Source organism: Scyliorhinus torazame, chromosome 5 (genome assembly GCF_047496885.1).
Source record: "Scyliorhinus torazame isolate Kashiwa2021f chromosome 5, sScyTor2.1, whole genome shotgun sequence".
Taxonomy (NCBI): domain Eukaryota; kingdom Metazoa; phylum Chordata; class Chondrichthyes; order Carcharhiniformes; family Scyliorhinidae; genus Scyliorhinus; species Scyliorhinus torazame.
The window spans coordinates 134,847,839-134,871,436 of NC_092711.1; the positions used below are offsets into that span (position 1 = coordinate 134,847,839).

Sequence of the window (23,598 nt, forward strand, 5' to 3'; positions counted from 1 at the left end):
TGCCAGAAAGCAATGACCTCTTTTAAGTTATCGCGCAGTCTGGAAACAGCTTTTAAACTGAAGATAGAGAAGCACTTCTTTCAACCTGTGCAGTTCAAACCAGCCCAAACTCAAAGTGAAAGTAAAACCCACAGAGCCACAGCCCAGCTCCACCCACACAACGACATCACTGAAGCCATGTGATAAGACGAAAACATTTCTTAAAGGGACACTCCCATGACAGGGTGCACGTCAGAATCTCGCGGGCGCACCCACCCACCGACCCAAATATTGCGTGGGTGCATGGTGACCGTGGGACGGGAACGCCCGTCTAATCTTGATAACAGCTGATTGTGGTCATGTCCTCCAGAATTACATCCTATACCGGTGATTTCCGTCTGCGCATTTTTTTCCCTCCTGGTATAACTAAAGTTATCCACACGAAAATCAAAGGGCAAGTGAAGCGACAATAGGGCACAACACTGGCCTTGCGTTCTCTCTGCGCCCAATCAAGCGTAAATTGAGGCCTCACATTGCCAGGGATCCGAGTTCGATTCCCCGCTGGGTCACTGTCTGTGGGGAGTCTGCACGTTCTCCCCGTGTCTGCGTGGGTTTCCTCCGGGTGCTCCGGTTTCCTCCCACAAGTCCCGAAAGACGTGCTGTTGGGTGAATTGGACATTCTGAATTCTCCCTCTGTGACCCGGACAGGCTCCGGAATGTGGCGACTGGGGGCTTTTCAGTGAAATACTCAGCCTGTTTTAAACGTATTTAATCTTATTCACGGGGGTCATGGTTAGTGGACGAAGCCATGTTTCAATCTTGCGGCCCACCGTGTTGAAGGCGGGGCCTACTCACCCGCCTGTGTTTCCCCATCCACGAGGCCGTGCGGTGCACTCTGTACGACGTGTGGCGTCACCTGAGCTGGGGGTGGAAGGCCGGATGGCGCAGATGAGAGATGGCAGGAGCGAGGCATCCCGAGCCTCCACCCTGTGTGTTCCTGTCGCGAAAATGTGTTGTCCGTAAAGTTGGCTCAGCAGCAATGGCGCGGTTGTCGCGGGTCATACAGACGAGACGCGCCCTTCCTGGCGAATTCGTGTGCCTCCGGCCAGGCACATGACCGAGCAACTTAAACCTCTGGCCCATGTGACTCCTGACCCCGCACCCACCCCCAACATAGTAGTCTGGTTGATTGCCGGCCCCCCATCTCTGAAATACCCGATCAGGCTCACTCGGCTCATGGGGGGGACAATCACCAGCGGCGTCCATGCCCCGTGAAAGAATAAACAAAGAAAGAAGGCTCGAAGGCAGCCGATTGGGTCGTTTGCTCCGTGTGTGTGTGTGTGTGTCTGTGTGTGGGATCTTGCTCTGTTGACCTCAGCGTCCATGATTTGCGGCGATGCCCGCGGGGGGCTTGGGACGGGTTTCCCGTCCTGCCCCCATCACCTCGCCTTTTAACCCTTTCCCCGCCCCCTCTGCTCCAGCCCCCAGGGAATGCCGGATTTGCGGGCAGCTGGCCTATTGGGAATGCCGGGAATGCTACAAGGATCCCGACCTGGCCCCGGGGAAGGTGAAGCAGTTCTGCGTGGCCTGCAGCGAGCAGGTAAGCGACGCTCCGTTCCTGGGTGGGGGAGTTGGGGGAGTCGCGGCGGAGAGGGGAGGTGTAGTGGCATTGGGCAGGACGGTGCACAGTGCGCCCAGCGTGGCAGGGAGACCAGGGGCTGGATTCTCCCATTTTGAGGCTATGTCCGGAGGAAGTGTCTGGTTTAGCGGCGAAAAATGTTGGCGCCGCCCACCCAACAATGCTCCGACTGGTGAGGGGCTGACGGCCGGGTAAAACGCGTGGCCTTCCCGATAACAATGCCTGGAGAATTGCCGGGTCCGTGGCCGGACAACATGGCAACAGCTGCGCGCGTACCCGACCTGGCTTATAGTGCCCCCCCCCCCCCCGCCCCCGGAACCCCCCGGGCCACACCCACCAGTCCTACCAGCCCTCGCCAAAGCCCTCCCCCCCGCCCCCCTGCCGGCCAGCAGCACGGCTCACCCCCCCAACCCCCACGACTGGTGGCGCCGGACAGTCCGGGTTCCAGGAAACGGGGATCACACGTCCCCCGCGCCGTCGGGAACTCGACCCATCGGGGCCGGAGCTTCGGGGCTGGGCCTCCAGGTAACGTCCTGAGGCCGACCCAATGGCGTGCGGCGTCCTCGACGGTGCCGTTTTGGAGGGGGCGGAGCGTCCAAAAACAGGCCCCGCCCCCGATTCGGTCGTAAACAGGGATTTTCCGCCCCATCCCCGATTATAATCTAGGCGTCGGGCAATGGAGAATCCCGCCCCAGAACTGTGCACAGTGCTCCCAGTGTGATAGAGACTAGAACTGTGCACAGTGCTCCCAGTGTGATAGAGACTAGAACTGTGCACAGTGCTCCCAGTGTGATAGAGACTAGAACTGTGCACAGTGCTCCCAGTGTGATAGAGACTAGAACTGTGCACAGTGCTCCCTGTGTGATAGAGACTAGAACTGTGCACAGTGCTCCCAGTGTGATAGAGAGACTAGAACTGTGCACAGTGCTCCCAGTGTGATAGAGACTAGAACTGTGCACAGTGCTCCCAGTGTGATAGAGACTAGAACTGTGCACAGTGCTCCCGGTGTGATAGAGACTAGAACTGTGCACAGTGCTCCCAGTGTGATAGAGACTAGAACTGTGCACAGTGCTCCCTGTGTGATAGAGACTAGAACTGTGCACAGTGCTCCCAGTGTGATAGAGACTAGAACTGTGCACAGTGCTCCCAGTGTGATAGAGACTAGAACTGTGCACAGTGCTCCCAGTGTGATAGAGACTAGAACTGTGCACAGTGCTCCCAGTGTGATAGAGACTAGAACTGTGCACAGTGCTCCCAGTGTGATAGAGACTAGAACTGTGCACAGTGCTCCCAGTGTGATAGAGACTAGAACTGTGCACAGTGCTCCCAGTGTGATAGAGACTAGAACTGTGCACAGTGCTCCCAGTGTGATAGAGAGACTAGAACTGTGCACAGTGCTCCCAGTGTGATAGAGACTAGAACTGTGCACAGTGCTCCCAGTGTGATAGAGGGACTAGAACTGTGCACAGTGCTCCCAGTGTGATAGAGACTAGAACTGTGCACAGTGCTCCCAGTGTGATAGAGACTAGAACTGTGCACAGTGCTCCCAGTGTGATAGAGACTAGAACTGTGCACAGTGCTCCCGGTGTGATAGAGACTAGAACTGTGCACAGTGCTCCCAGTGTGATAGAGACTAGAACTGTGCACAGTGCTCCCAGTGTGATAGAGACTAGAACTGTGCACAGTGCTCCCAGTGTGATAGAGAGACTAGAACTGTGCACAGTGCTCCCAGTGTGATAGGGACTAGAACTGTGCACAGTGCTCCCAGTGTGATAGAGACTAGAACTGTGCACAGTGCTCCCAGTGTGATAGAGACTAGAACTGTGCACAGTGCTCCCAGTGTGATAGAGACTAGAACTGTGCACAGTGCTCCCGGTGTGATAGAGACTAGAACTGTGCACAGTGCTCCCAGTGTGATAGAGACTAGAACTGTGCACAGTGCTCCCAGTGTGATAGAGACTAGAACTGTGCACAGTGCTCCCAGTGTGATAGAGAGACTAGAACTGTGCACAGTGCTCCCAGTGTGATAGAGACTAGAACTGTGCACAGTGCTCCCAGTGTGATAGAGACTAGAACTGTGCACAGTGCTCCCAGTGTGATAGAGACTAGAACTGTGCACAGTGCTCCCAGTGTGATAGAGACTAGAACTGTGCATAGTGCTCCCAGTGTGATCGAGACTAGAACTGTGCACAGTGCTCCCAGTGTGATAGAGACTAGAACTGTGCACTGTGCTCCCAGTGTGATCGAGACTAGAACTGTGCACAGTGCTCCCAGTGTGATAGAGACTAGAACTGTGCATAGTGCTCCCAGTGTGATAGAGACTAGAACTGTGCACAGTGCTCCCAGTGTGATAGAGACTAGAACTGTGCACAGTGCTCCCAGTGTGATAGAGACTAGAACTGTGCACTGTGCTCCCAGTGTGATAGAGGGACTAGAACTGTGCACAGTGCTCCCAGTGTGATAGAGACTAGAACTGTGCACAGTGCTCCCAGTGTGATAGAGACTAGAACTGTGCATAGTGCTCCCAGTGTGATAGAGACTAGAACTGTGCACAGTGCTCCCAGTGTGATAGACACTAGAACTGTGCACAGTGCTCCCAGTGTGATAGAGACTAGAACTGTGCACAGTGCTCCCAGTGTGATAGAGACTAGAACTGTGCACAGTGCTCCCAGTGTGATAGAGACTAGAACTGTGCACTGTGCTCCCAGTGTGATAGAGGGACTAGAACTGTGCACAGTGCTCCCAGTGTGATAGAGACTAGAACTGTGCACAGTGCTCCCAGTGTGATAGAGACTAGAACTGTGCACAGTGCTCCCAGTGTGATAGAGACTAGAACTGTGCACAGTGCTCCCAGTGTGATAGAGAGACTAGAACTGTGCACAGTGCTCCCAGTGTGATAGAGACTAGAACTGTGCACAGTGCTCCCAGTGTGATAGAGACTAGAACTGTGCATAGTGCTCCCAGTGTGATAGAGACTAGAACTGTGCACAGTGCTCCCAGTGTGATAGACACTAGAACTGTGCACAGTGCTCCCAGTGTGATAGAGACTAGAACTGTGCACAGTGCTCCCAGTGTGATAGAGACTAGAACTGTGCACAGTGCTCCCAGTGTGATAGAGACTAGAACTGTGCACTGTGCTCCCAGTGTGATAGAGGGACTAGAACTGTGCACAGTGCTCCCAGTGTGATAGAGACTAGAACTGTGCACAGTGCTCCCAGTGTGATAGAGACTAGAACTGTGCACAGTGCTCCCAGTGTGATAGAGACTAGAACTGTGCACAGTGCTCCCAGTGTGATAGAGAGACTAGAACTGTGCACAGTGCTCCCAGTGTGATAGAGACTAGAACTGTGCACAGTGCTCCCAGTGTGATAGAGAGACTAGAACTGTGCACAGTGCTCCCAGTGTGATAGAGACTAGAACTGTGCACAGTGCTCCCAGTGTGATAGGGAGACTAGAACTGTGCACCGTGCTCCCAGTGTGATAGAGACTAGAACTGTGCACAGTGCTCCCAGTGTGATAGAGACTAGAACTGTGCATAGTGCTCCCAGTGTGATAGACACTAGAACTGTGCACAGTGCTCCCAGTGTGATAGAGACTAGAACTGTGCACAGTGCTCCCAGTGTGATAGAGACTAGAACTGTGCACAGTGCTCCCAGTGTGATAGAGACTAGAACTGTGCATAGTGCTCCCAGTGTGATAGACACTAGAACTGTGCACAGTGCTCCCAGTGTGATAGAGACTAGAACTGTGCACAGTGCTCCCAGTGTGATAGACACTAGAACTGTGCACAGTGCTCCCAGTGTGATAGAGACTAGAACTGTGCACAGTGCTCCCAGTGTGATAGAGACTAGAACTGTGCACAGTGCTCCCAGTGTGATAGAGACTAGAACTGTGCACTGTGCTCCCAGTGTGATAGAGGGACTAGAACTGTGCACAGTGCTCCCAGTGTGATAGAGACTAGAACTGTGCACAGTGCTCCCAGTGTGATAGAGACTAGAACTGTGCACAGTGCTCCCAGTGTGATAGAGACTAGAACTGTGCACAGTGCTCCCAGTGTGATAGAGAGACTAGAACTGTGCACAGTGCTCCCAGTGTGATAGAGACTAGAACTGTGCACAGTGCTCCCAGTGTGATAGAGAGACTAGAACTGTGCACAGTGCTCCCAGTGTGATAGAGACTAGAACTGTGCACAGTGCTCCCAGTGTGATAGGGAGACTAGAACTGTGCACCGTGCTCCCAGTGTGATAGAGACTAGAACTGTGCACAGTGCTCCCAGTGTGATAGAGACTAGAACGGTGCACAGTGCTCCCAGTGTGATAGGGAGACAAGAACTGTGCACAGTGCTCCCAGTGTGATAGAGACTAGAACTGTGCACAGTGCTCCCAGTGTGATAGAGACTAGAACTGTGCACAGTGCTCCCAGTGTGATAGAGACTAGAACTGTGCACAGTGCTCCCAGTGTGATAGAGACTAGAACTGTGCACAGTGCTCCCAGTGTGATAGAGAGACTAGAACTGTGCACAGTGCACCCAGTGTGATCGAGACTAGAACTGTGCACAGTGCTCCCAGTGTGATAGAGACTAGAACTGTGCACAGTGCTCCCAGTGTGATAGAGACTAGAACTGTGCACAGTGCTCCCAGTGTGATAGAGACTAGAACTGTGCACAGTGCTCCCAGTGTGATAGAGACTAGAACTGTGCACCGTGCTCCCAGTGTGATAGAGACTAGAACGGTGCACAGTGCTCCCAGTGTGATAGAGACTAGAACGGTGCACAGTGCTCCCAGTGTGATAGGGAGACCAGAACTGTGCACAGTGCTCCCAGTGTGATAGAGACTAGAACTATGCACAGTGCTCCCAGTGTGATAGAGACTAGAACGGTGCACAGTGCTCCCAGTGTGATAGAGAGACTAGAACTGTGCACAGTGCTCCCAGTGTGATAGAGACTAGAACTGTGCACAGTGCTCCCAGTGTGATAGAGACTAGAACGGTGCACAGTGCTCCCAGTGTGATAGAGAGACTAGAACTGTGCACCGTGCTCCCAGTGTGATAGAGACTAGAACGGTGCACAGTGCTCCCAGTGTGATAGAGACTAGAACTGTGCACAGTGCTCCCTGTGTGATAGAGAGACTAGAACTGTGCACAGTGCTCCCAGTGTGATAGAGACTAGAACTGTGCACAGTGCTCCCAGTGTGATAGAGGGACTAGAACTGTGCACAGTGCTCCCAGTGTGATAGAGACTAGAACTGTGCACAGTGCTCCCAGTGTGATAGAGACTAGAACTGTGCACAGTGCTCCCAGTGTGATAGAGACTAGAACTGTGCACAGTGCTCCCAGTGTGATAGAGAGACTAGAACTGTGCACAGTGCTCCCAGTGTGATAGAGACTAGAACTGTGCACAGTGCTCCCAGTGTGATAGAGAGACTAGAACTGTGCACAGTGCTCCCAGTGTGATAGAGACTAGAACTGTGCACAGTGCTCCCAGTGTGATAGGGAGACTAGAACTGTGCACCGTGCTCCCAGTGTGATAGAGACTAGAACTGTGCACAGTGCTCCCAGTGTGATAGAGACTAGAACGGTGCACAGTGCTCCCAGTGTGATAGGGAGACCAGAACTGTGCACAGTGCTCCCAGTGTGATAGAGACTAGAACTGTGCACAGTGCTCCCAGTGTGATAGAGACTAGAACTGTGCACAGTGCTCCCAGTGAGATAGAGACTAGAACTGTGCACAGTGCTCCCAGTGTGATAGAGACTAGAACTGTGCACAGTGCTCCCAGTGTGATAGAGAGACTAGAACTGTGCACAGTGCTCCCAGTGTGATCGAGACTAGAACTGTGCACAGTGCTCCCAGTGTGATAGAGACTAGAACTGTGCACAGTGCTCCCAGTGTGATAGAGACTAGAACTGTGCACAGTGCTCCCAGTGTGATAGAGACTAGAACTGTGCACAGTGCTCCCAGTGTGATAGAGACTAGAACTGTGCACCGTGCTCCCAGTGTGATAGAGCCTAGAACGGTGCACAGTGCTCCCAGTGTGATAGAGACTAGAATGGTGCACAGTGCTCCCAGTGTGATAGGGAGACCAGAACTGTGCACAGTGCTCCCAGTGTGATAGAGACTAGAACTATGCACAGTGCTCCCAGTGTGATAGAGACTAGAACGGTGCACAGTGCTCCCAGTGTGATAGAGACTAGAACTGTGCACAGTGCTCCCAGTGTGATAGAGACTAGAACTGTGCACAGTGCTCCCAGTGTGATAGAGACTAGAACTGTGCACAGTGCACCCAGTGTGATAGAGACTAGAACTGTGCACAGTGCTCCCAGTGTGATAGAGACTAGAACTGTGCATAGTGCTCCCAGTGTGATAGAGACTAGAACGGTGCACAGTGCTCCCAGTGTGATAGAGACTAGAACTGTGCACAGTGCTCCCAGTGGGATAGAGACTAGAACTGTGCACAGTGCTCCCAGTGTGATAGAGACTAGAACTGTGCACAGTGCTCCCAGTGTGATAGAGACTAGAACTGTGCACAGTGCTCCCAGTGTGATAGAGACTAGAACTGTGCACAGTGCTCCCAGTGTGATAGAGACTAGAACTGTGCACAGTGCTCCCAGTGTGATAGAGACTAGAACTGTGCACAGTGCTCCCAGTGTGATAGAGACTAGAACTGTGCACAGTGCTCCCAGTGTGATAGAGACTAGAACTGTGCACAGTGCTCCCAGTGTGATAGAGACTAGAACTGTGCACAGTGCTCCCAGTGTGATAGAGACTAGAACTGTGCACAGTGCTCCCAGTGTGATAGAGACTAGAACGGTGCACAGTGCTCCCAGTGTGATAGAGACTAGAACTGTGCACAGTGCTCCCAGTGTGATAGAGACTAGAACTGTGCACAGTGCTCCCAGTGTGATAGAGACTAGAACTGTGCACAGTGCTCCCAGTGTGATAGAGACTAGAACGGTGCACAGTGCTCCCAGTGTGATAGAGACTAGAACTGTGCACAGTGCTCCCAGTGTGATAGAGACTAGAACTGTGCACAGTGCTCCCAGTGTGATAGAGACTAGAACTGTGCACAGTGCTCCCAGTGTGATAGAGACTAGAACGGTGCACAGTGCTCCCAGTGTGATAGAGACTAGAACTGTGCACAGTGCTCCCAGTGTGATAGAGACTAGAACTGTGCACAGTGCTCCCAGTGTGATAGAGACTAGAACTGTGCACAGTGCTCCCAGTGTGATAGAGACTAGAACTGTGCACAGTGCTCCCGGTGTGATAGAGACTAGAACTGTGCACAGTGCTCCCAGTGTGATAGAGACTAGAACGGTGCACAGTGCTCCCAGTGTGATAGAGACTAGAACTGTGCACAGTGCTCCCAGTGTGATAGAGACTAGAACTGTGCACAGTGCTCCCAGTGTGATAGAGACTAGAACTGTGCACAGTGCTCCCAGTGTGATAGAGACTAGAACGGTGCACAGTGCTCCCAGTGTGATAGAGACTAGAACGGTGCACAGTGCTCCCAGTGTGATAGAGACTAGAACTGTGCACAGTGCTCCCAGTGTGATAGAGACTAGAACTGTGCACAGTGCTCCCAGTGTGATAGAGACTAGAACTGTGCACAGTGCTCCCAGTGTGATAGAGACTAGAACTGTGCACAGTGCTCCCAGTGTGATAGAGACTAGAACGGTGCACAGTGCTCCCAGTGTGATAGAGACTAGAACTGTGCACAGTGCTCCCAGTGTGATAGAGACTAGAACTGTGCACAGTGCTCCCAGTGTGATAGAGACTAGAACGGTGCACAGTGCTCCCAGTGTGATAGAGACTAGAACTGTGCACAGTGCTCCCAGTGTGATAGAGACTAGAACGGTGCACAGTGCTCCCTGTGTGATAGAGAATAGAACTGTGCACAGTGCTCCCAGTGTGATAGAGACTAGAACTGTGCACAGTGCTCCCAGTGTGATAGAGAGACTAGAACTGTGCACAGTGCTCCCGGTGTGATAGAGAGACTAGAACTGTGCACAGTGCTCCCAGTGTGATAGAGACTAGAACTGTGCACAGTGCTCCCAGTGTGATAGAGACTAGAACTGTGCACAGTGCTCCCAGTGTGATAGAGACTAGAACTGTGCACAGTGCTCCCAGTGTGATAGAGACTAGAACTGTGCACAGTGCTCCCAGTGTGATAGAGACTAGAACTGTGCACAGTGCTCCCAGTGTGATAGAGACTAGAACTGTGCACAGTGCTCCCAGTGTGATAGAGAGACTAGAACTGTGCACTGTGCTCCCAGTGTGATAGAGACTAGAACTGTGCACAGTGCTCCCAGTGTGATAGAGACTAGAACTGTGCACAGTGCTCCCAGTGTGATAGAGACTAGAACTGTGCACAGTGCTCCCAGTGTGATAGAGACTAGAACTGTGCACAGTGCTCCCAGTGTGATAGAGACTAGAACTGTGCACAGTGCTCCCAGTGTGATAGAGACTAGAACTGTGCACAGTGCTCCCAGTGTGCTAGAGACTAGAACTGTGCACAGTGCTCCCAGTGTGATAGAGAGACTAGAACTGTGCACAGTGCTCCCAGTGTGATAGAGAGACTAGAACTGTGCACTGTGCTCCCAGTGTGATAGAGACTAGGACTGTTCACAGTGCTCCCAGTGTGATAGAGACTAGAACTGTGCACAGTGCTCCCAGTGTGATAGAGACTAGAACTGTGCACAGTGCTCCCAGTGTGATAGAGACTAGAACTGTGCACAGTGCTCCCAGTGTGATAGAGACTAGAACTGTGCACAGTGCTCCCAGTGTGATAGAGACTAGAACGGTGCACAGTGCTCCCAGTGTGATAGAGACTAGAACTGTGCACAGTGCTCCCAGTGTGATAGAGACTAGAACGGTGCACAGTGCTCCCTGTGTGATAGAGACTAGAACTGTGCACAGTGCTCCCAGTGTGATAGAGACTAGAACTGTGCACAGTGCTCCCAGTGTGATAGAGACTAGAACTGTGCACAGTGCTCCCAGTGTGATAGAGACTAGAACTGTGCACAGTGCTCCCAGTGTGATAGAGACTAGAACGGTGCACAGTGCTCCCAGTGTGATAGAGACTAGAACTGTGCACAGTGCTCCCAGTGTGATAGAGAGACTAGAACTGTGCACAGTGCTCCCAGTGTGATAGAGAGACTAGAACTGTGCACTGTGCTCCCAGTGTGATAGAGACTAGGACTGTTCACAGTGCTCCCAGTGTGATAGAGACTAGAACTGTGCACAGTGCTCCCAGTGTGATAGAGACTAGAACTGTGCACAGTGCTCCCAGTGTGATAGAGACTAGAACTGTGCACAGTGCTCCCAGTGTGATAGAGACTAGAACTGTGCACAGTGCTCCCAGTGTGATAGAGAGACTAGAACTGTGCACTGTGCTCCCAGTGTGATAGAGACTAGAACTGTGCACAGTGCTCCCAGTGTGATAGAGACTAGAACTGTGCACAGTGCTCCCAGTGTGATAGAGACTAGAACTGTGCACAGTGCTCCCAGTGTGATAGAGACTAGAACTGTGCACAGTGCTCCCAGTGTGATAGACACTAGAACTGTGCACAGTGCTCCCAGTGTGATAGAGACTAGAACTGTGCACAGTGCTCCCAGTGTGATAGAGACTAGAACTGTGCACAGTGCTCCCTGTGTGATAGAGAGACTAGAACTGTGCACAGTGCTCCCAGTGTGATAGAGACTAGAACTGTGCACAGTGCTCCCAGTGTGATAGAGACTAGAACTGTGCACAGTGCTCCCAGTGTGATAGAGACTAGAACTGTGCACTGTGCTCCCAGTGTGATAGAGGGACTAGAACTGTGCACAGTGCTCCCAGTGTGATAGAGACTAGAACTGTGCACAGTGCTCCCAGTGTGATAGAGACTAGAACTGTGCACAGTGCTCCCAGTGTGATAGAGACTAGAACTGTGCACAGTGCTCCCAGTGTGATAGAGAGACTAGAACTGTGCACAGTGCTCCCAGTGTGATAGAGACTAGAACTGTGCACAGTGCTCCCAGTGTGATAGAGAGACTAGAACTGTGCACAGTGCTCCCAGTGTGATAGAGACTAGAACTGTGCACAGTGCTCCCAGTGTGATAGGGAGACTAGAACTGTGCACCGTGCTCCCAGTGTGATAGAGACTAGAACTGTGCACAGTGCTCCCAGTGTGATAGAGACTAGAACGGTGCACAGTGCTCCCAGTGTGATAGGGAGACCAGAACTGTGCACAGTGCTCCCAGTGTGATAGAGACTAGAACTGTGCACAGTGCTCCCAGTGTGATAGAGACTAGAACTGTGCACAGTGCTCCCAGTGTGATAGAGACTAGAACTGTGCACAGTGCTCCCAGTGTGATAGAGACTAGAACTGTGCACAGTGCTCCCAGTGTGATAGAGAGACTAGAACTGTGCACAGTGCACCCAGTGTGATCGAGACTAGAACTGTGCACAGTGCTCCCAGTGTGATAGAGACTAGAACTGTGCACAGTGCTCCCAGTGTGATAGAGACTAGAACTGTGCACAGTGCTCCCAGTGTGATAGAGACTAGAACTGTGCACAGTGCTCCCAGTGTGATAGAGACTAGAACTGTGCACCGTGCTCCCAGTGTGATAGAGACTAGAACGGTGCACAGTGCTCCCAGTGTGATAGAGACTAGAACGGTGCACAGTGCTCCCAGTGTGATAGGGAGACCAGAACTGTGCACAGTGCTCCCAGTGTGATAGAGACTAGAACTATGCACAGTGCTCCCAGTGTGATAGAGACTAGAACGGTGCACAGTGCTCCCAGTGTGATAGAGAGACTAGAACTGTGCACAGTGCTCCCAGTGTGATAGAGACTAGAACTGTGCACAGTGCTCCCAGTGTGATAGAGACTAGAACGGTGCACAGTGCTCCCAGTGTGATAGAGAGACTAGAACTGTGCACCGTGCTCCCAGTGTGATAGAGACTAGAACGGTGCACAGTGCTCCCAGTGTGATAGAGACTAGAACTGTGCACAGTGCTCCCTGTGTGATAGAGAGACTAGAACTGTGCACAGTGCTCCCAGTGTGATAGAGACTAGAACTGTGCACAGTGCTCCCAGTGTGATAGAGGGACTAGAACTGTGCACAGTGCTCCCAGTGTGATAGAGACTAGAACTGTGCACAGTGCTCCCAGTGTGATAGAGACTAGAACTGTGCACAGTGCTCCCAGTGTGATAGAGACTAGAACTGTGCACAGTGCTCCCAGTGTGATAGAGAGACTAGAACTGTGCACAGTGCTCCCAGTGTGATAGAGACTAGAACTGTGCACAGTGCTCCCAGTGTGATAGAGAGACTAGAACTGTGCACAGTGCTCCCAGTGTGATAGAGACTAGAACTGTGCACAGTGCTCCCAGTGTGATAGGGAGACTAGAACTGTGCACCGTGCTCCCAGTGTGATAGAGACTAGAACTGTGCACAGTGCTCCCAGTGTGATAGAGACTAGAACGGTGCACAGTGCTCCCAGTGTGATAGGGAGACCAGAACTGTGCACAGTGCTCCCAGTGTGATAGAGACTAGAACTGTGCACAGTGCTCCCAGTGTGATAGAGACTAGAACTGTGCACAGTGCTCCCAGTGTGATAGAGACTAGAACTGTGCACAGTGCTCCCAGTGTGATAGAGACTAGAACTGTGCACAGTGCTCCCAGTGTGATAGAGAGACTAGAACTGTGCACAGTGCTCCCAGTGTGATCGAGACTAGAACTGTGCACAGTGCTCCCAGTGTGATAGAGACTAGAACTGTGCACAGTGCTCCCAGTGTGATAGAGACTAGAACTGTGCACAGTGCTCCCAGTGTGATAGAGACTAGAACTGTGCACAGTGCTCCCAGTGTGATAGAGACTAGAACTGTGCACCGTGCTCCCAGTGTGATAGAGACTAGAACGGTGCACAGTGCTCCCAGTGTGATAGAGACTAGAATGGTGCACAGTGCTCCCAGTGTGATAGGGAGACCAGAACTGTGCACAGTGCTCCCAGTGTGATAGAGACTAGAACTATGCACAGTGCTCCCAGTGTGATAGAGACTAGAACGGTGCACAGTGCTCCCAGTGTGATAGAGACTAGAACTGTGCACAGTGCTCCCAGTGTGATAGAGACTAGAACTGTGCACAGTGCTCCCAGTGTGATAGAGACTAGAACTGTGCACAGTGCTCCCAGTGTGATAGAGACTAGAACGGTGCACAGTGCTCCCAGTGTGATAGAGACTAGAACTGTGCACAGTGCTCCCAGTGTGATAGAGACTAGAACTGTGCACAGTGCTCCCAGTGTGATAGAGACTAGAACTGTGCACAGTGCACCCAGTGTGATAGAGACTAGAACTGTGCACAGTGCTCCCAGTGTGATAGAGACTAGAACTGTGCATAGTGCTCCCAGTGTGATAGAGACTAGAACGGTGCACAGTGCTCCCAGTGTGATAGAGACTAGAACTGTGCACAGTGCTCCCAGTGGGATAGAGACTAGAACTGTGCACAGTGCTCCCAGTGTGATAGAGACTAGAACTGTGCACAGTGCTCCCAGTGTGATAGAGACTAGAACGGTGCACAGTGCTCCCAGTGTGATAGAGACTAGAACTGTGCACAGTGCTCCCAGTGTGATAGAGACTAGAACTGTGCACAGTGCTCCCAGTGTGATAGAGACTTGAACTGTGCACAGTGCTCCCAGTGTGATAGAGACTAGAACTGTGCACAGTGCTCCCAGTGTGATAGAGACTAGAACTGTGCACAGTGCTCCCAGTGTGATAGAGACTAGAACTTTGCACAGTGCTCCCAGTGTGATAGAGACTAGAACTGTGCACAGTGCTCCCAGTGTGATAGAGACTAGAACTGTGCACAGTGCTCCCAGTGTGATAGAGACTAGAACTGTGCACAGTGCTCCCAGTGTGATAGAGACTAGAACGGTGCACAGTGCTCCCAGTGTGATAGAGACTAGAACTGTGCACAGTGCTCCCAGTGTGATAGAGACTAGAACTGTGCACAGTGCTCCCAGTGTGATAGAGACTAGAACTGTGCACAGTGCTCCCAGTGTGATAGAGACTAGAACGGTGCACAGTGCTCCCAGTGTGATAGAGACTAGAACTGTGCACAGTGCTCCCAGTGTGATAGAGACTAGAACTGTGCACAGTGCTCCCAGTGTGATAGAGACTAGAACTGTGCACAGTGCTCCCAGTGTGATAGAGACTAGAACGGTGCACAGTGCTCCCAGTGTGATAGAGACTAGAACTGTGCACAGTGCTCCCAGTGTGATAGAGACTAGAACTGTGCACAGTGCTCCCAGTGTGATAGAGACTAGAACTGTGCACAGTGCTCCCAGTGTGATAGAGACTAGAACTGTGCACAGTGCTCCCGGTGTGATAGAGACTAGAACTGTGCACAGTGCTCCCAGTGTGATAGAGACTAGAACGGTGCACAGTGCTCCCAGTGTGATAGAGACTAGAACTGTGCACAGTGCTCCCAGTGTGATAGAGACTAGAACTGTGCACAGTGCTCCCAGTGTGATAGAGACTAGAACTGTGCACAGTGCTCCCAGTGTGATAGAGACTAGAACGGTGCACAGTGCTCCCAGTGTGATAGAGACTAGAACGGTGCACAGTGCTCCCAGTGTGATAGAGACTAGAACTGTGCACAGTGCTCCCAGTGTGATAGAGACTAGAACTGTGCACAGTGCTCCCAGTGTGATAGAGACTAGAACTGTGCACAGTGCTCCCAGTGTGATAGAGACTAGAACTGTGCACAGTGCTCCCAGTGTGATAGAGACTAGAACGGTGCACAGTGCTCCCAGTGTGATAGAGACTAGAACTGTGCACAGTGCTCCCAGTGTGATAGAGACTAGAACTGTGCACAGTGCTCCCAGTGTGATAGAGACTAGAACGGTGCACAGTGCTCCCAGTGTGATAGAGACTAGAACTGTGCACAGTGCTCCCAGTGTGATAGAGACTAGAACGGTGCACAGTGCTCCCTGTGTGATAGAGACTAGAACTGTGCACAGTGCTCCCAGTGTGATAGAGACTAGAACTGTGCACAGTGCTCCCAGTGTGATAGAGAGACTAGAACTGTGCACAGTGCTCCCGGTGTGATAGAGAGACTAGAACTGTGCACAGTGCTCCCAGTGTGATAGAGACTAGAACTGTGCACAGTGCTCCCAGTGTGATAGAGACTAGAACTGTGCACAGTGCTCCCAGTGTGATAGAGACTAGAACTGTGCACAGTGCTCCCAGTGTGATAGAGACTAGAACTGTGCACAGTGCTCCCAGTGTGATAGAGACTAGAACTGTGCACAGTGCTCCCAGTGTGATAGAGACTAGAACTGTGCACAGTGCTCCCAGTGTGATAGAGAGACTAGAACTGTGCACTGTGCTCCCAGTGTGATAGAGACTAGAACTGTGCACAGTGCTCCCAGTGTGATAGAGACTAGAACTGTGCACAGTGCTCCCAGTGTGATAGAGACTAGAACTGTGCACAGTGCTCCCAGTGTGATAGAGACTAGAACTGTGCACAGTGCTCCCAGTGTGATAGAGACTAGAACTGTGCACAGTGCTCCCAGTGTGATAGAGACTAGAACTGTGCACAGTGCTCCCAGTGTGCTAGAGACTAGAACTGTGCACAGTGCTCCCAGTGTGATAGAGAGACTAGAACTGTGCACAGTGCTCCCAGTGTGATAGAGAGACTAGAACTGTGCACTGTGCTCCCAGTGTGATAGAGACTAGGACTGTTCACAGTGCTCCCAGTGTGATAGAGACTAGAACTGTGCACAGTGCTCCCAGTGTGATAGAGACTAGAACTGTGCACAGTGCTCCCAGTGTGATAGAGACTAGAACTGTGCACAGTGCTCCCAGTGTGATAGAGACTAGAACTGTGCACAGTGCTCCCAGTGTGATAGAGACTAGAACGGTGCACAGTGCTCCCAGTGTGATAGAGACTAGAACTGTGCACAGTGCTCCCAGTGTGATAGAGACTAGAACGGTGCACAGTGCTCCCTGTGTGATAGAGACTAGAACTGTGCACAGTGCTCCCAGTGTGATAGAGACTAGAACTGTGCACAGTGCTCCCAGTGTGATAGAGACTAGAACTGTGCACAGTGCTCCCAGTGTGATAGAGACTAGAACTGTGCACAGTGCTCCCAGTGTGATAGAGACTAGAACGGTGCACAGTGCTCCCAGTGTGATAGAGACTAGAACTGTGCACAGTGCTCCCAGTGTGATAGAGAGACTAGAACTGTGCACAGTGCTCCCAGTGTGATAGAGAGACTAGAACTGTGCACTGTGCTCCCAGTGTGATAGAGACTAGGACTGTTCACAGTGCTCCCAGTGTGATAGAGACTAGAACTGTGCACAGTGCTCCCAGTGTGATAGAGACTAGAACTGTGCACAGTGCTCCCAGTGTGATAGAGACTAGAACTGTGCACAGTGCTCCCAGTGTGATAGAGACTAGAACTGTGCACAGTGCTCCCAGTGTGATAGAGAGACTAGAACTGTGCACTGTGCTCCCAGTGTGATAGAGACTAGAACTGTGCACAGTGCTCCCAGTGTGATAGAGACTAGAACTGTGCACAGTGCTCCCAGTGTGATAGAGACTAGAACTGTGCACAGTGCTCCCAGTGTGATAGAGACTAGAACTGTGCACAGTGCTCCCAGTGTGATAGAGACTAGAACTGTGCACAGTGCTCCCAGTGTGATAGAGACTATAACTGTGCACAGTGCTCCCAGTGTGCTAGAGACTAGAACTGTGCACAGTGCTCCCAGTGTGATAGAGAGACTAGAACTGTGCACAGTGCTCCCAGTGTGATAGAGAGACTAGAACTGTGCACTGTGCTCCCAGTGTGATAGAGACTAGGACTGTTCACAGTGCTCCCAGTGTGATAGAGACTAGAACTGTGCACAGTGCTCCCAGTGTGATAGAGACTAGAACTGTGCACAGTGCTCCCAGTGTGATAGAGACTAGAACTGTGCACAGTGCTCCCAGTGTGATAGAGAGACTAGAACTGTGCACTGTGCTCCCAGTGTGATAGAGACTAGAACTGTGCACAGTGCTCCCAGTGTGATAGAGACTAGAACTGTGCACAGTGCTCCCAGTGTGATAGAGACTAGAACTGTGCACAGTGCTCCCAGTGTGATAGAGACTAGAACTGTGCACAGTGCTCCCAGTGTGATAGAGACTAGAACTGTGCACAGTGCTCCCAGTGTGATAGAGACTAGAACGGTGCACAGTGCTCCCAGTGTGATAGAGACTAGAACTGTGCACAGTGCTCCCAGTGTGATAGAGAGACTAGAACTGTGCACAGTGCTCCCAGTGTGATAGAGAGACTAGAACTGTGCACTGTGCTCCCAGTGTGATAGAGACTAGGACTGTTCACAGTGCTCCCAGTGTGATAGAGACTAGAACTGTGCACAGTGCTCCCAGTGTGATAGAGACTAGAACTGTGCACAGTGCTCCCAGTGTGATAGAGACTAGAATTGTGCACAGTGCTCCCAGTGTGATAGGGAGACCAGAACTGTAGATTGTTAATGTCTGTGGCTGAGGAGGTTTGGGGAAGGTCAGGCGACGGTTCTGGTTGAACAGGCTGGTCTGTGAGTGCGTGGCGCCAATCCTCAGGTGTCGGGCTCTTGGCGAGGGCACATCGGCCAGCAATGGGCTGGCGAGGAGTGAGTGGGGCGAGGGTGCTGTGTGACGGAGGTTCGTTGGCTTCTCACCGAGAACATGGAGAATCTGCTTTGGTTTCCAGGTTCATCGTCATCCAGCGAGAAAGAACCACAACCCCCGAGCGGTCCTGCTCCCTGGCGAGCTGAGAGGGAACTTGGAATTCCCCGGGATCATCCCACAGCAGGCCATGCAGCTCTTTGCCGTGCTGTGCATCCAGACCAGTCACTATGTGGCCTTCGTCAAGCACGGGCCAGGAGACGACCATTGGCTCTTCTTTGACAGCATGGCAGACCGGGAAGGTAAGACCCCTTGCTGCGTCCAGTAGTCCTCTGTCTGCCTGAATGCATGTGTCCCTGTGAGCATCACTGTCATACAACTGCCGTACCCTCTGCGTCCCCATGTGGATAGACACACCCGCCTGGCTCTTAGTTTGTCAATGACGCTTTTTGCATGTGTGTGGGTTGTGAGTGTGTGTGTGGGTTGTGAGTGTGTGTGCGGGTTGTGAGTGTGTGTGTGGGTAGTGAGTGTGTGTGTGTTGTGAGTGTGTGTGTGGGTTGTGAGTGTGTGTGGGTTGTGAGTGTGTGTGTGTGAGTGTTTTGTAATGTGTATATCGACTGGGATGTAACGAGTTGACAAGTTAATGCGAATGCTTCTTCTGAATCGAGGGAACGACAGAACAGTCATATATATATCATGTGACTTTGGGGATTCTGGGATTAGATGATTAGGAGTTAAGAGATAGGAGAGGGCTGTAGGAGTGTCAGACATAGAGAGCGGTTGTATACTTGAGAGTTCTGTAAGTTAGAGATAGCATAGTTTTATATAACAACCTTCTACTTTAGGAATGTGAACGAATCTTAGCAGTGTATGAATTTATAGTTTTGTTCGTTAACAAAGCTTTGTGTTCTTTATTCAACACTACGCATCCGAGCCATCCAGGTAAAGCAGAACAGAGAATACAGCTATTGAACACATAGAATAGGACACGGCCAATGGGCAGTCAAGACACCCAGAGGTGACACTACCACAAGGGGGCAACCCATATATAAGGACAGGGTACACATGCTCTTTCTCTTTCCACAGGCGACACTTAGAGAGACAGGGGCAGATCAGAAGCATCACACCCACCACGTGGGTTAGAGCCGACCGGTTAGTTAGACTGAGTTACTATAGCAAGGTTAGCAGGAGAGTCGAACTCGGAGAGAACTGTGCTAATGGTTCAATAAATCACATACTTCAATGTCTGGAGTATCTTTTGGCCAAAGCTGCATCGAGTTGCATCCCGTGTTATTCCAGAGTACATAACACAATGTGAGTGAGTGAGTGTGCATATGAGTGTGAGGTTATCCATGAAGGCTCCGCCTTCTCAACCTTGCCCTTCACCTGCGTCGATCCCCAGGTTAAATCGCCACCAGTCAGCTCTCCCCCCTCAAAGGGGAAAGCAGTCTGTGGCCACCTGGGACGATGGCGACTTTCCTTTTATCAGTGTGTGAATGTGGTGATTGTGTGAAATTGTGACTGTTTGTGCCTGTGAATGTGTGTTCATGTATGAGCATGTGATGGTGCGTGAGAGTATGAGGGCGTGACTGTGATTTTGTGCGATCATGTGTGTGAATGCGTGTGAGGATGAGTGTGGTTGTGATTGCCTCTGTGTGTATCTGTAAGTGTGTGTGAGTATGAGTGTGTTATTGTGTGTGTGTGCAGCTGCGTGTGGGGGGGGGAAGCTTTTAGTTCACACATTTATATTCATGGCTACATCATTTTCAAAGTTCATTTATTCTTACAAGGGTTGAGTTTCCATCAATAAATACTTCAAAAAGAAACCCCCTCTTTAAAAGGGGTCCCTGACGGAGAGACTCCCTCTTTAAAAGTGGTCCCTGACAGAGAGACTCGCTCTTTAAAAGGGGGCCCTGACGGAGAGACTCCCTCTTTAAAAGGGGTCCCTGACGGAGAGACCCCCCTCTTTAAAAGGGGTCCCTGACGGAGAGACTCCCTCTTTAAAAGTGGTCCCTGACAGAGAGACTCGCTCTTTAAAACGGGTCCCTGACGGAGAGACTCCCTCTTTAAAAGGGGTCCCTGACGGAGAGACCCCCCTCTTTAAAAGGGGTCCCTGACGGAGAGACTCCCTCTTTAAAAGGGGGCCCTGACGGAGAGACTGCCTCTTTAAAAGGGGTCCCTGACGGAGAGACTCGCTCTTTAAAAGGGGTCCCTGACGGAGTGACTCCCACTTTAAAAGGGGTCCCTGACGGAGAGACTCCCTCTTTAAAAGGGGTCTCTGATGGAGAGACTCCCTCTTTAAAAGGGGTCCCTGACGGAGAGACTCCCTCTTTAAAAGGGGTCCCTGACAGAGAGACTCCCTCTTTAAAAGGGGTCCCTGACAGAGAGACTCCCACTTTAATAGGTGTCCCTGACAGAGAGACTCCCTCTTTAAAAGGGGTCTCTGATGGAGAGACTCCCTCTTTAAAAGGGGTCCCTGACAGAGAGACTCCCTCTTTAAAAGGGGTCTCTGACGGAGAGACTCCCTCTTTAAAAGGGGTCCCTGACAGAGAGACTCCCTCTTTAAAAGGGGTCCCTGACGGAGAGACTCCCTCTTTAAAAGGGGTCCCTGACGGAGAGACTCCCTCTTTAAAAGGGGTCCCTGACGGAGACACCCCCTCTTTAAAAGGGGTCCCTGACGGACAGACTCCCTCTTTAAAAGGGGTCCCTGACGGAGAGACTCCCACTTAAAAAGGGGTCCCTGACGGAGAGACTCCCGCTTTAAAAGGGGTCCCTGACGGAGAGACTCCCTCTTTAAAAGGGGTCCCTGACGGAGAGACTCCCTCTTTAAAAGTGGTCACTGACGGAGAGAGTCTCTCTTTAAAAGTGGTCCCTGACGGAGAGACTCCCTCTTTAAAAGGGGTCCCTGACGGAGAGTCTCCCTCTTTAAAAGGGGTCCCTGACGGAGAGACTCCCTCTTTAAAAGGAGTCCCTGATGGAGAGACTCCCTCTTTAAAAGGGGTCCCTGACGGAGAGACTCTCTCTTTAAAAGGGGTCCCTGACGGAGAGACTCCCTCTTTAAAAGGGATCACTGACGGAGAGACTCCCTCTTTAAAAGGGGTCCCTGACGGAGAGACTCCCTCTTTAAAAGGGGTCCCTGACGGAGAGACTCCCTCTTTAAAAGGGGTCCCTGATGGAGAGACTCCCTCTTTAAAAGGGGTCCCTGACGGAGAAACTCCCTCTTTAAAAGGGATCACTGACGGAGAGACTCCCTCTTTAAAAGGGGTCCCTGACGGAGAGGCTCCCTCTTTAAAAGGGCTCCCTGACGGAGAGACTCCCTCTTTAAAAGGGGTCCCTGACGGAGAGACTCCCTCTTTAAAAGGGGTCCCTGACGGAGAGGCTCCCTCTTTAAAAGGGGTCCCTGACGGAGAGACTCCCTCTTTAAAAGGGGTCCCTGACGGAGAGACCCCCTCTTTAAAAGGGGTCCCTGATGGAGAGATTCCCTCTTTAAAAGGGGTCTCTGACGGAGAGACTCCCTCTTTAAAAGGGGGCCCTGACGGAGAGACTCCCTCTTTAAAAGGGGACCCTGACGGAGAGACTCCCTCTTTAAAAGGGGTCCCTGACGGAGAGACTCCCTCTTTAAAAGGGGTCCCTGACGGAGAGACCCCCTCTTTAAAAGGGGTCCCTGACGGAGAGACTCCCTCTTTAAAAGGGGTCCCTGATGGAGAGATTCCCTCTTTAAAAGGGGTCCCTTTTGGAGAGATTCCCTCTTTAAAAGGGGTCCCTGATGGAGAGACTCCCTCTTTAAAAGGGGTCCCTGACGGAGAGACTCCCTCTTTAAAAGGGGTCCCTGACGGAGTGACTCCCTCTTTAAAAGGGGTCCCTGACGGAGAGACTCCCTCTTTAAAAGGGGTCCCTGACGGAGAGACCCCCTCTTTAAAAGGGGTCCCTGACGGAGAGACTCCCTCTTTAAAAGGGGTCCCTGATGGAGAGATTCCCTCTTTAAAAGGGGACACTGACGGAGAGACTCCCTCTTTAAAAGGGGTCCCTGACGGAGAGACTCCCTCTTTAAAAGGGGTCCCTGACGGAGAGACTCCCTCTTTAAAAGGGGTCCCTGACGGAGAGACTCCCTCTTTAAAAGGGGTCCCTGATGGAGAGGCTCCCTCTTTAAAAGGGGTCCCTGACGGAGAGTCTCCCTCTTTAAAAGGGGTCCTTGACGGAGAGACTCCCTCTTTAAAAGGGGTCCCTGACGGAGAGATTCCCTCTTTAAAAGGGGACACTGACGGAGAGACTCGCTCTTTAAAAGGGGTCCCTGACTGAGAGACTCCCTCTTTAAAAGGGGTCCCTGACTGAGAGACTCCCTCTTTAAATGGGGTCCCTGACGGAGAGACTCCCTCTTTAAAAGGAGTCCCTGACGGAGAGACTCCCTCTTTAAAAGGGGTCTCTGACGAAGACACTCCCTCTTTAAAAGGGGTCCCTGACGGAGAGACTCCCTCTTTAAAAGCGGTCCCTGACGGAGAGACTCCCTCTTTAAAAGGGGTCCCTGACGGAGAGACTCCCTCTTTAAAAGGGGTCCCTGACGGAGAGGCTCCCTCTTTAAAAGGGGTCCCTGATGGAGAGACTCCCTCTTTAAAAGGGGTCCCTGACGGAGAGACTCCCTCTTTAAAACCGAGGTCCCTGATGGTGAGTTCCGCCTTTAAAAAGTGCACACTGACCAGCGTAACACTACGAATCCTAAGGCCCGCGTGTGTGCGCGGGAAGCGCTGGAGTGTGCGGAGAGTGAAACATTTCCAGTGGCGCATTGCTGACCCCCTTCCCTTGTCTTTCCTCCGTCTGCACAGGTGGGCAGAATGGATTTAACATCCCCAGAGTAGAGCAGTGCCCGGAGGTGGGGGACTACTTGGCAATGAAACCCGAGGATCTGGAGGCAATGGATCCCAAGGCGATTCCCAGCTCTGCTCGCCGGCTGCTGCTAGATGCTTCCATGTGTTTCTATTATAGTCAAAGCTTGTGTCTGTACAAGTGACGTCTGTTCACCAGGATTGGAGACGGTGAGGAGTGCAGCCAGTATGGGCTTTGTATCAAATAGTGTAAATAAAAGTTCTTGCACACTTGGAAACTAATGTTAGCTCTGCTGTCCTGGGAGTGTTTGATGGGGATAGTGTAGAGGGAGCTTTTCTCTGTATCTAACCCCGTGCTGTACCTGTCCTGGGAGTGTTTGATGGGGACAGTGTAAAGGGAGCTTTACTCTGTATCTAACCCCGTGCTGTACCTGTCCTGGGAGTGTTTGATGGGGACAGTGTAAAGGGAGCTTTACTCTGTATCTAACCCCGTGCTGTACCTGTCCTGGGAGTGTTTGA

General features: G+C 51.6%; 1 protein-coding gene across 1 annotated transcript in view; it reads left to right on the forward strand.

Annotated features, from left to right (window-relative positions):
• Positions 1-23,357, forward strand: part of LOC140419822 (ubiquitin carboxyl-terminal hydrolase CYLD-like) — a 234,610-nt gene extending 211,253 nt beyond the window's left edge. Inside the window, exons 14-16 of the mRNA XM_072503845.1 lie at positions 1,461-1,579; positions 18,345-18,561; positions 23,080-23,357. Of these exons, the coding sequence (XP_072359946.1) occupies positions 1,461-1,579; positions 18,345-18,561; positions 23,080-23,264 (521 nt within the window). The 3' untranslated portion in view covers positions 23,265-23,357. The remainder of the gene's footprint in view (positions 1-1,460; positions 1,580-18,344; positions 18,562-23,079) is intronic.
• The last annotated feature ends 241 nt before the right edge of the window (positions 23,358-23,598 follow it).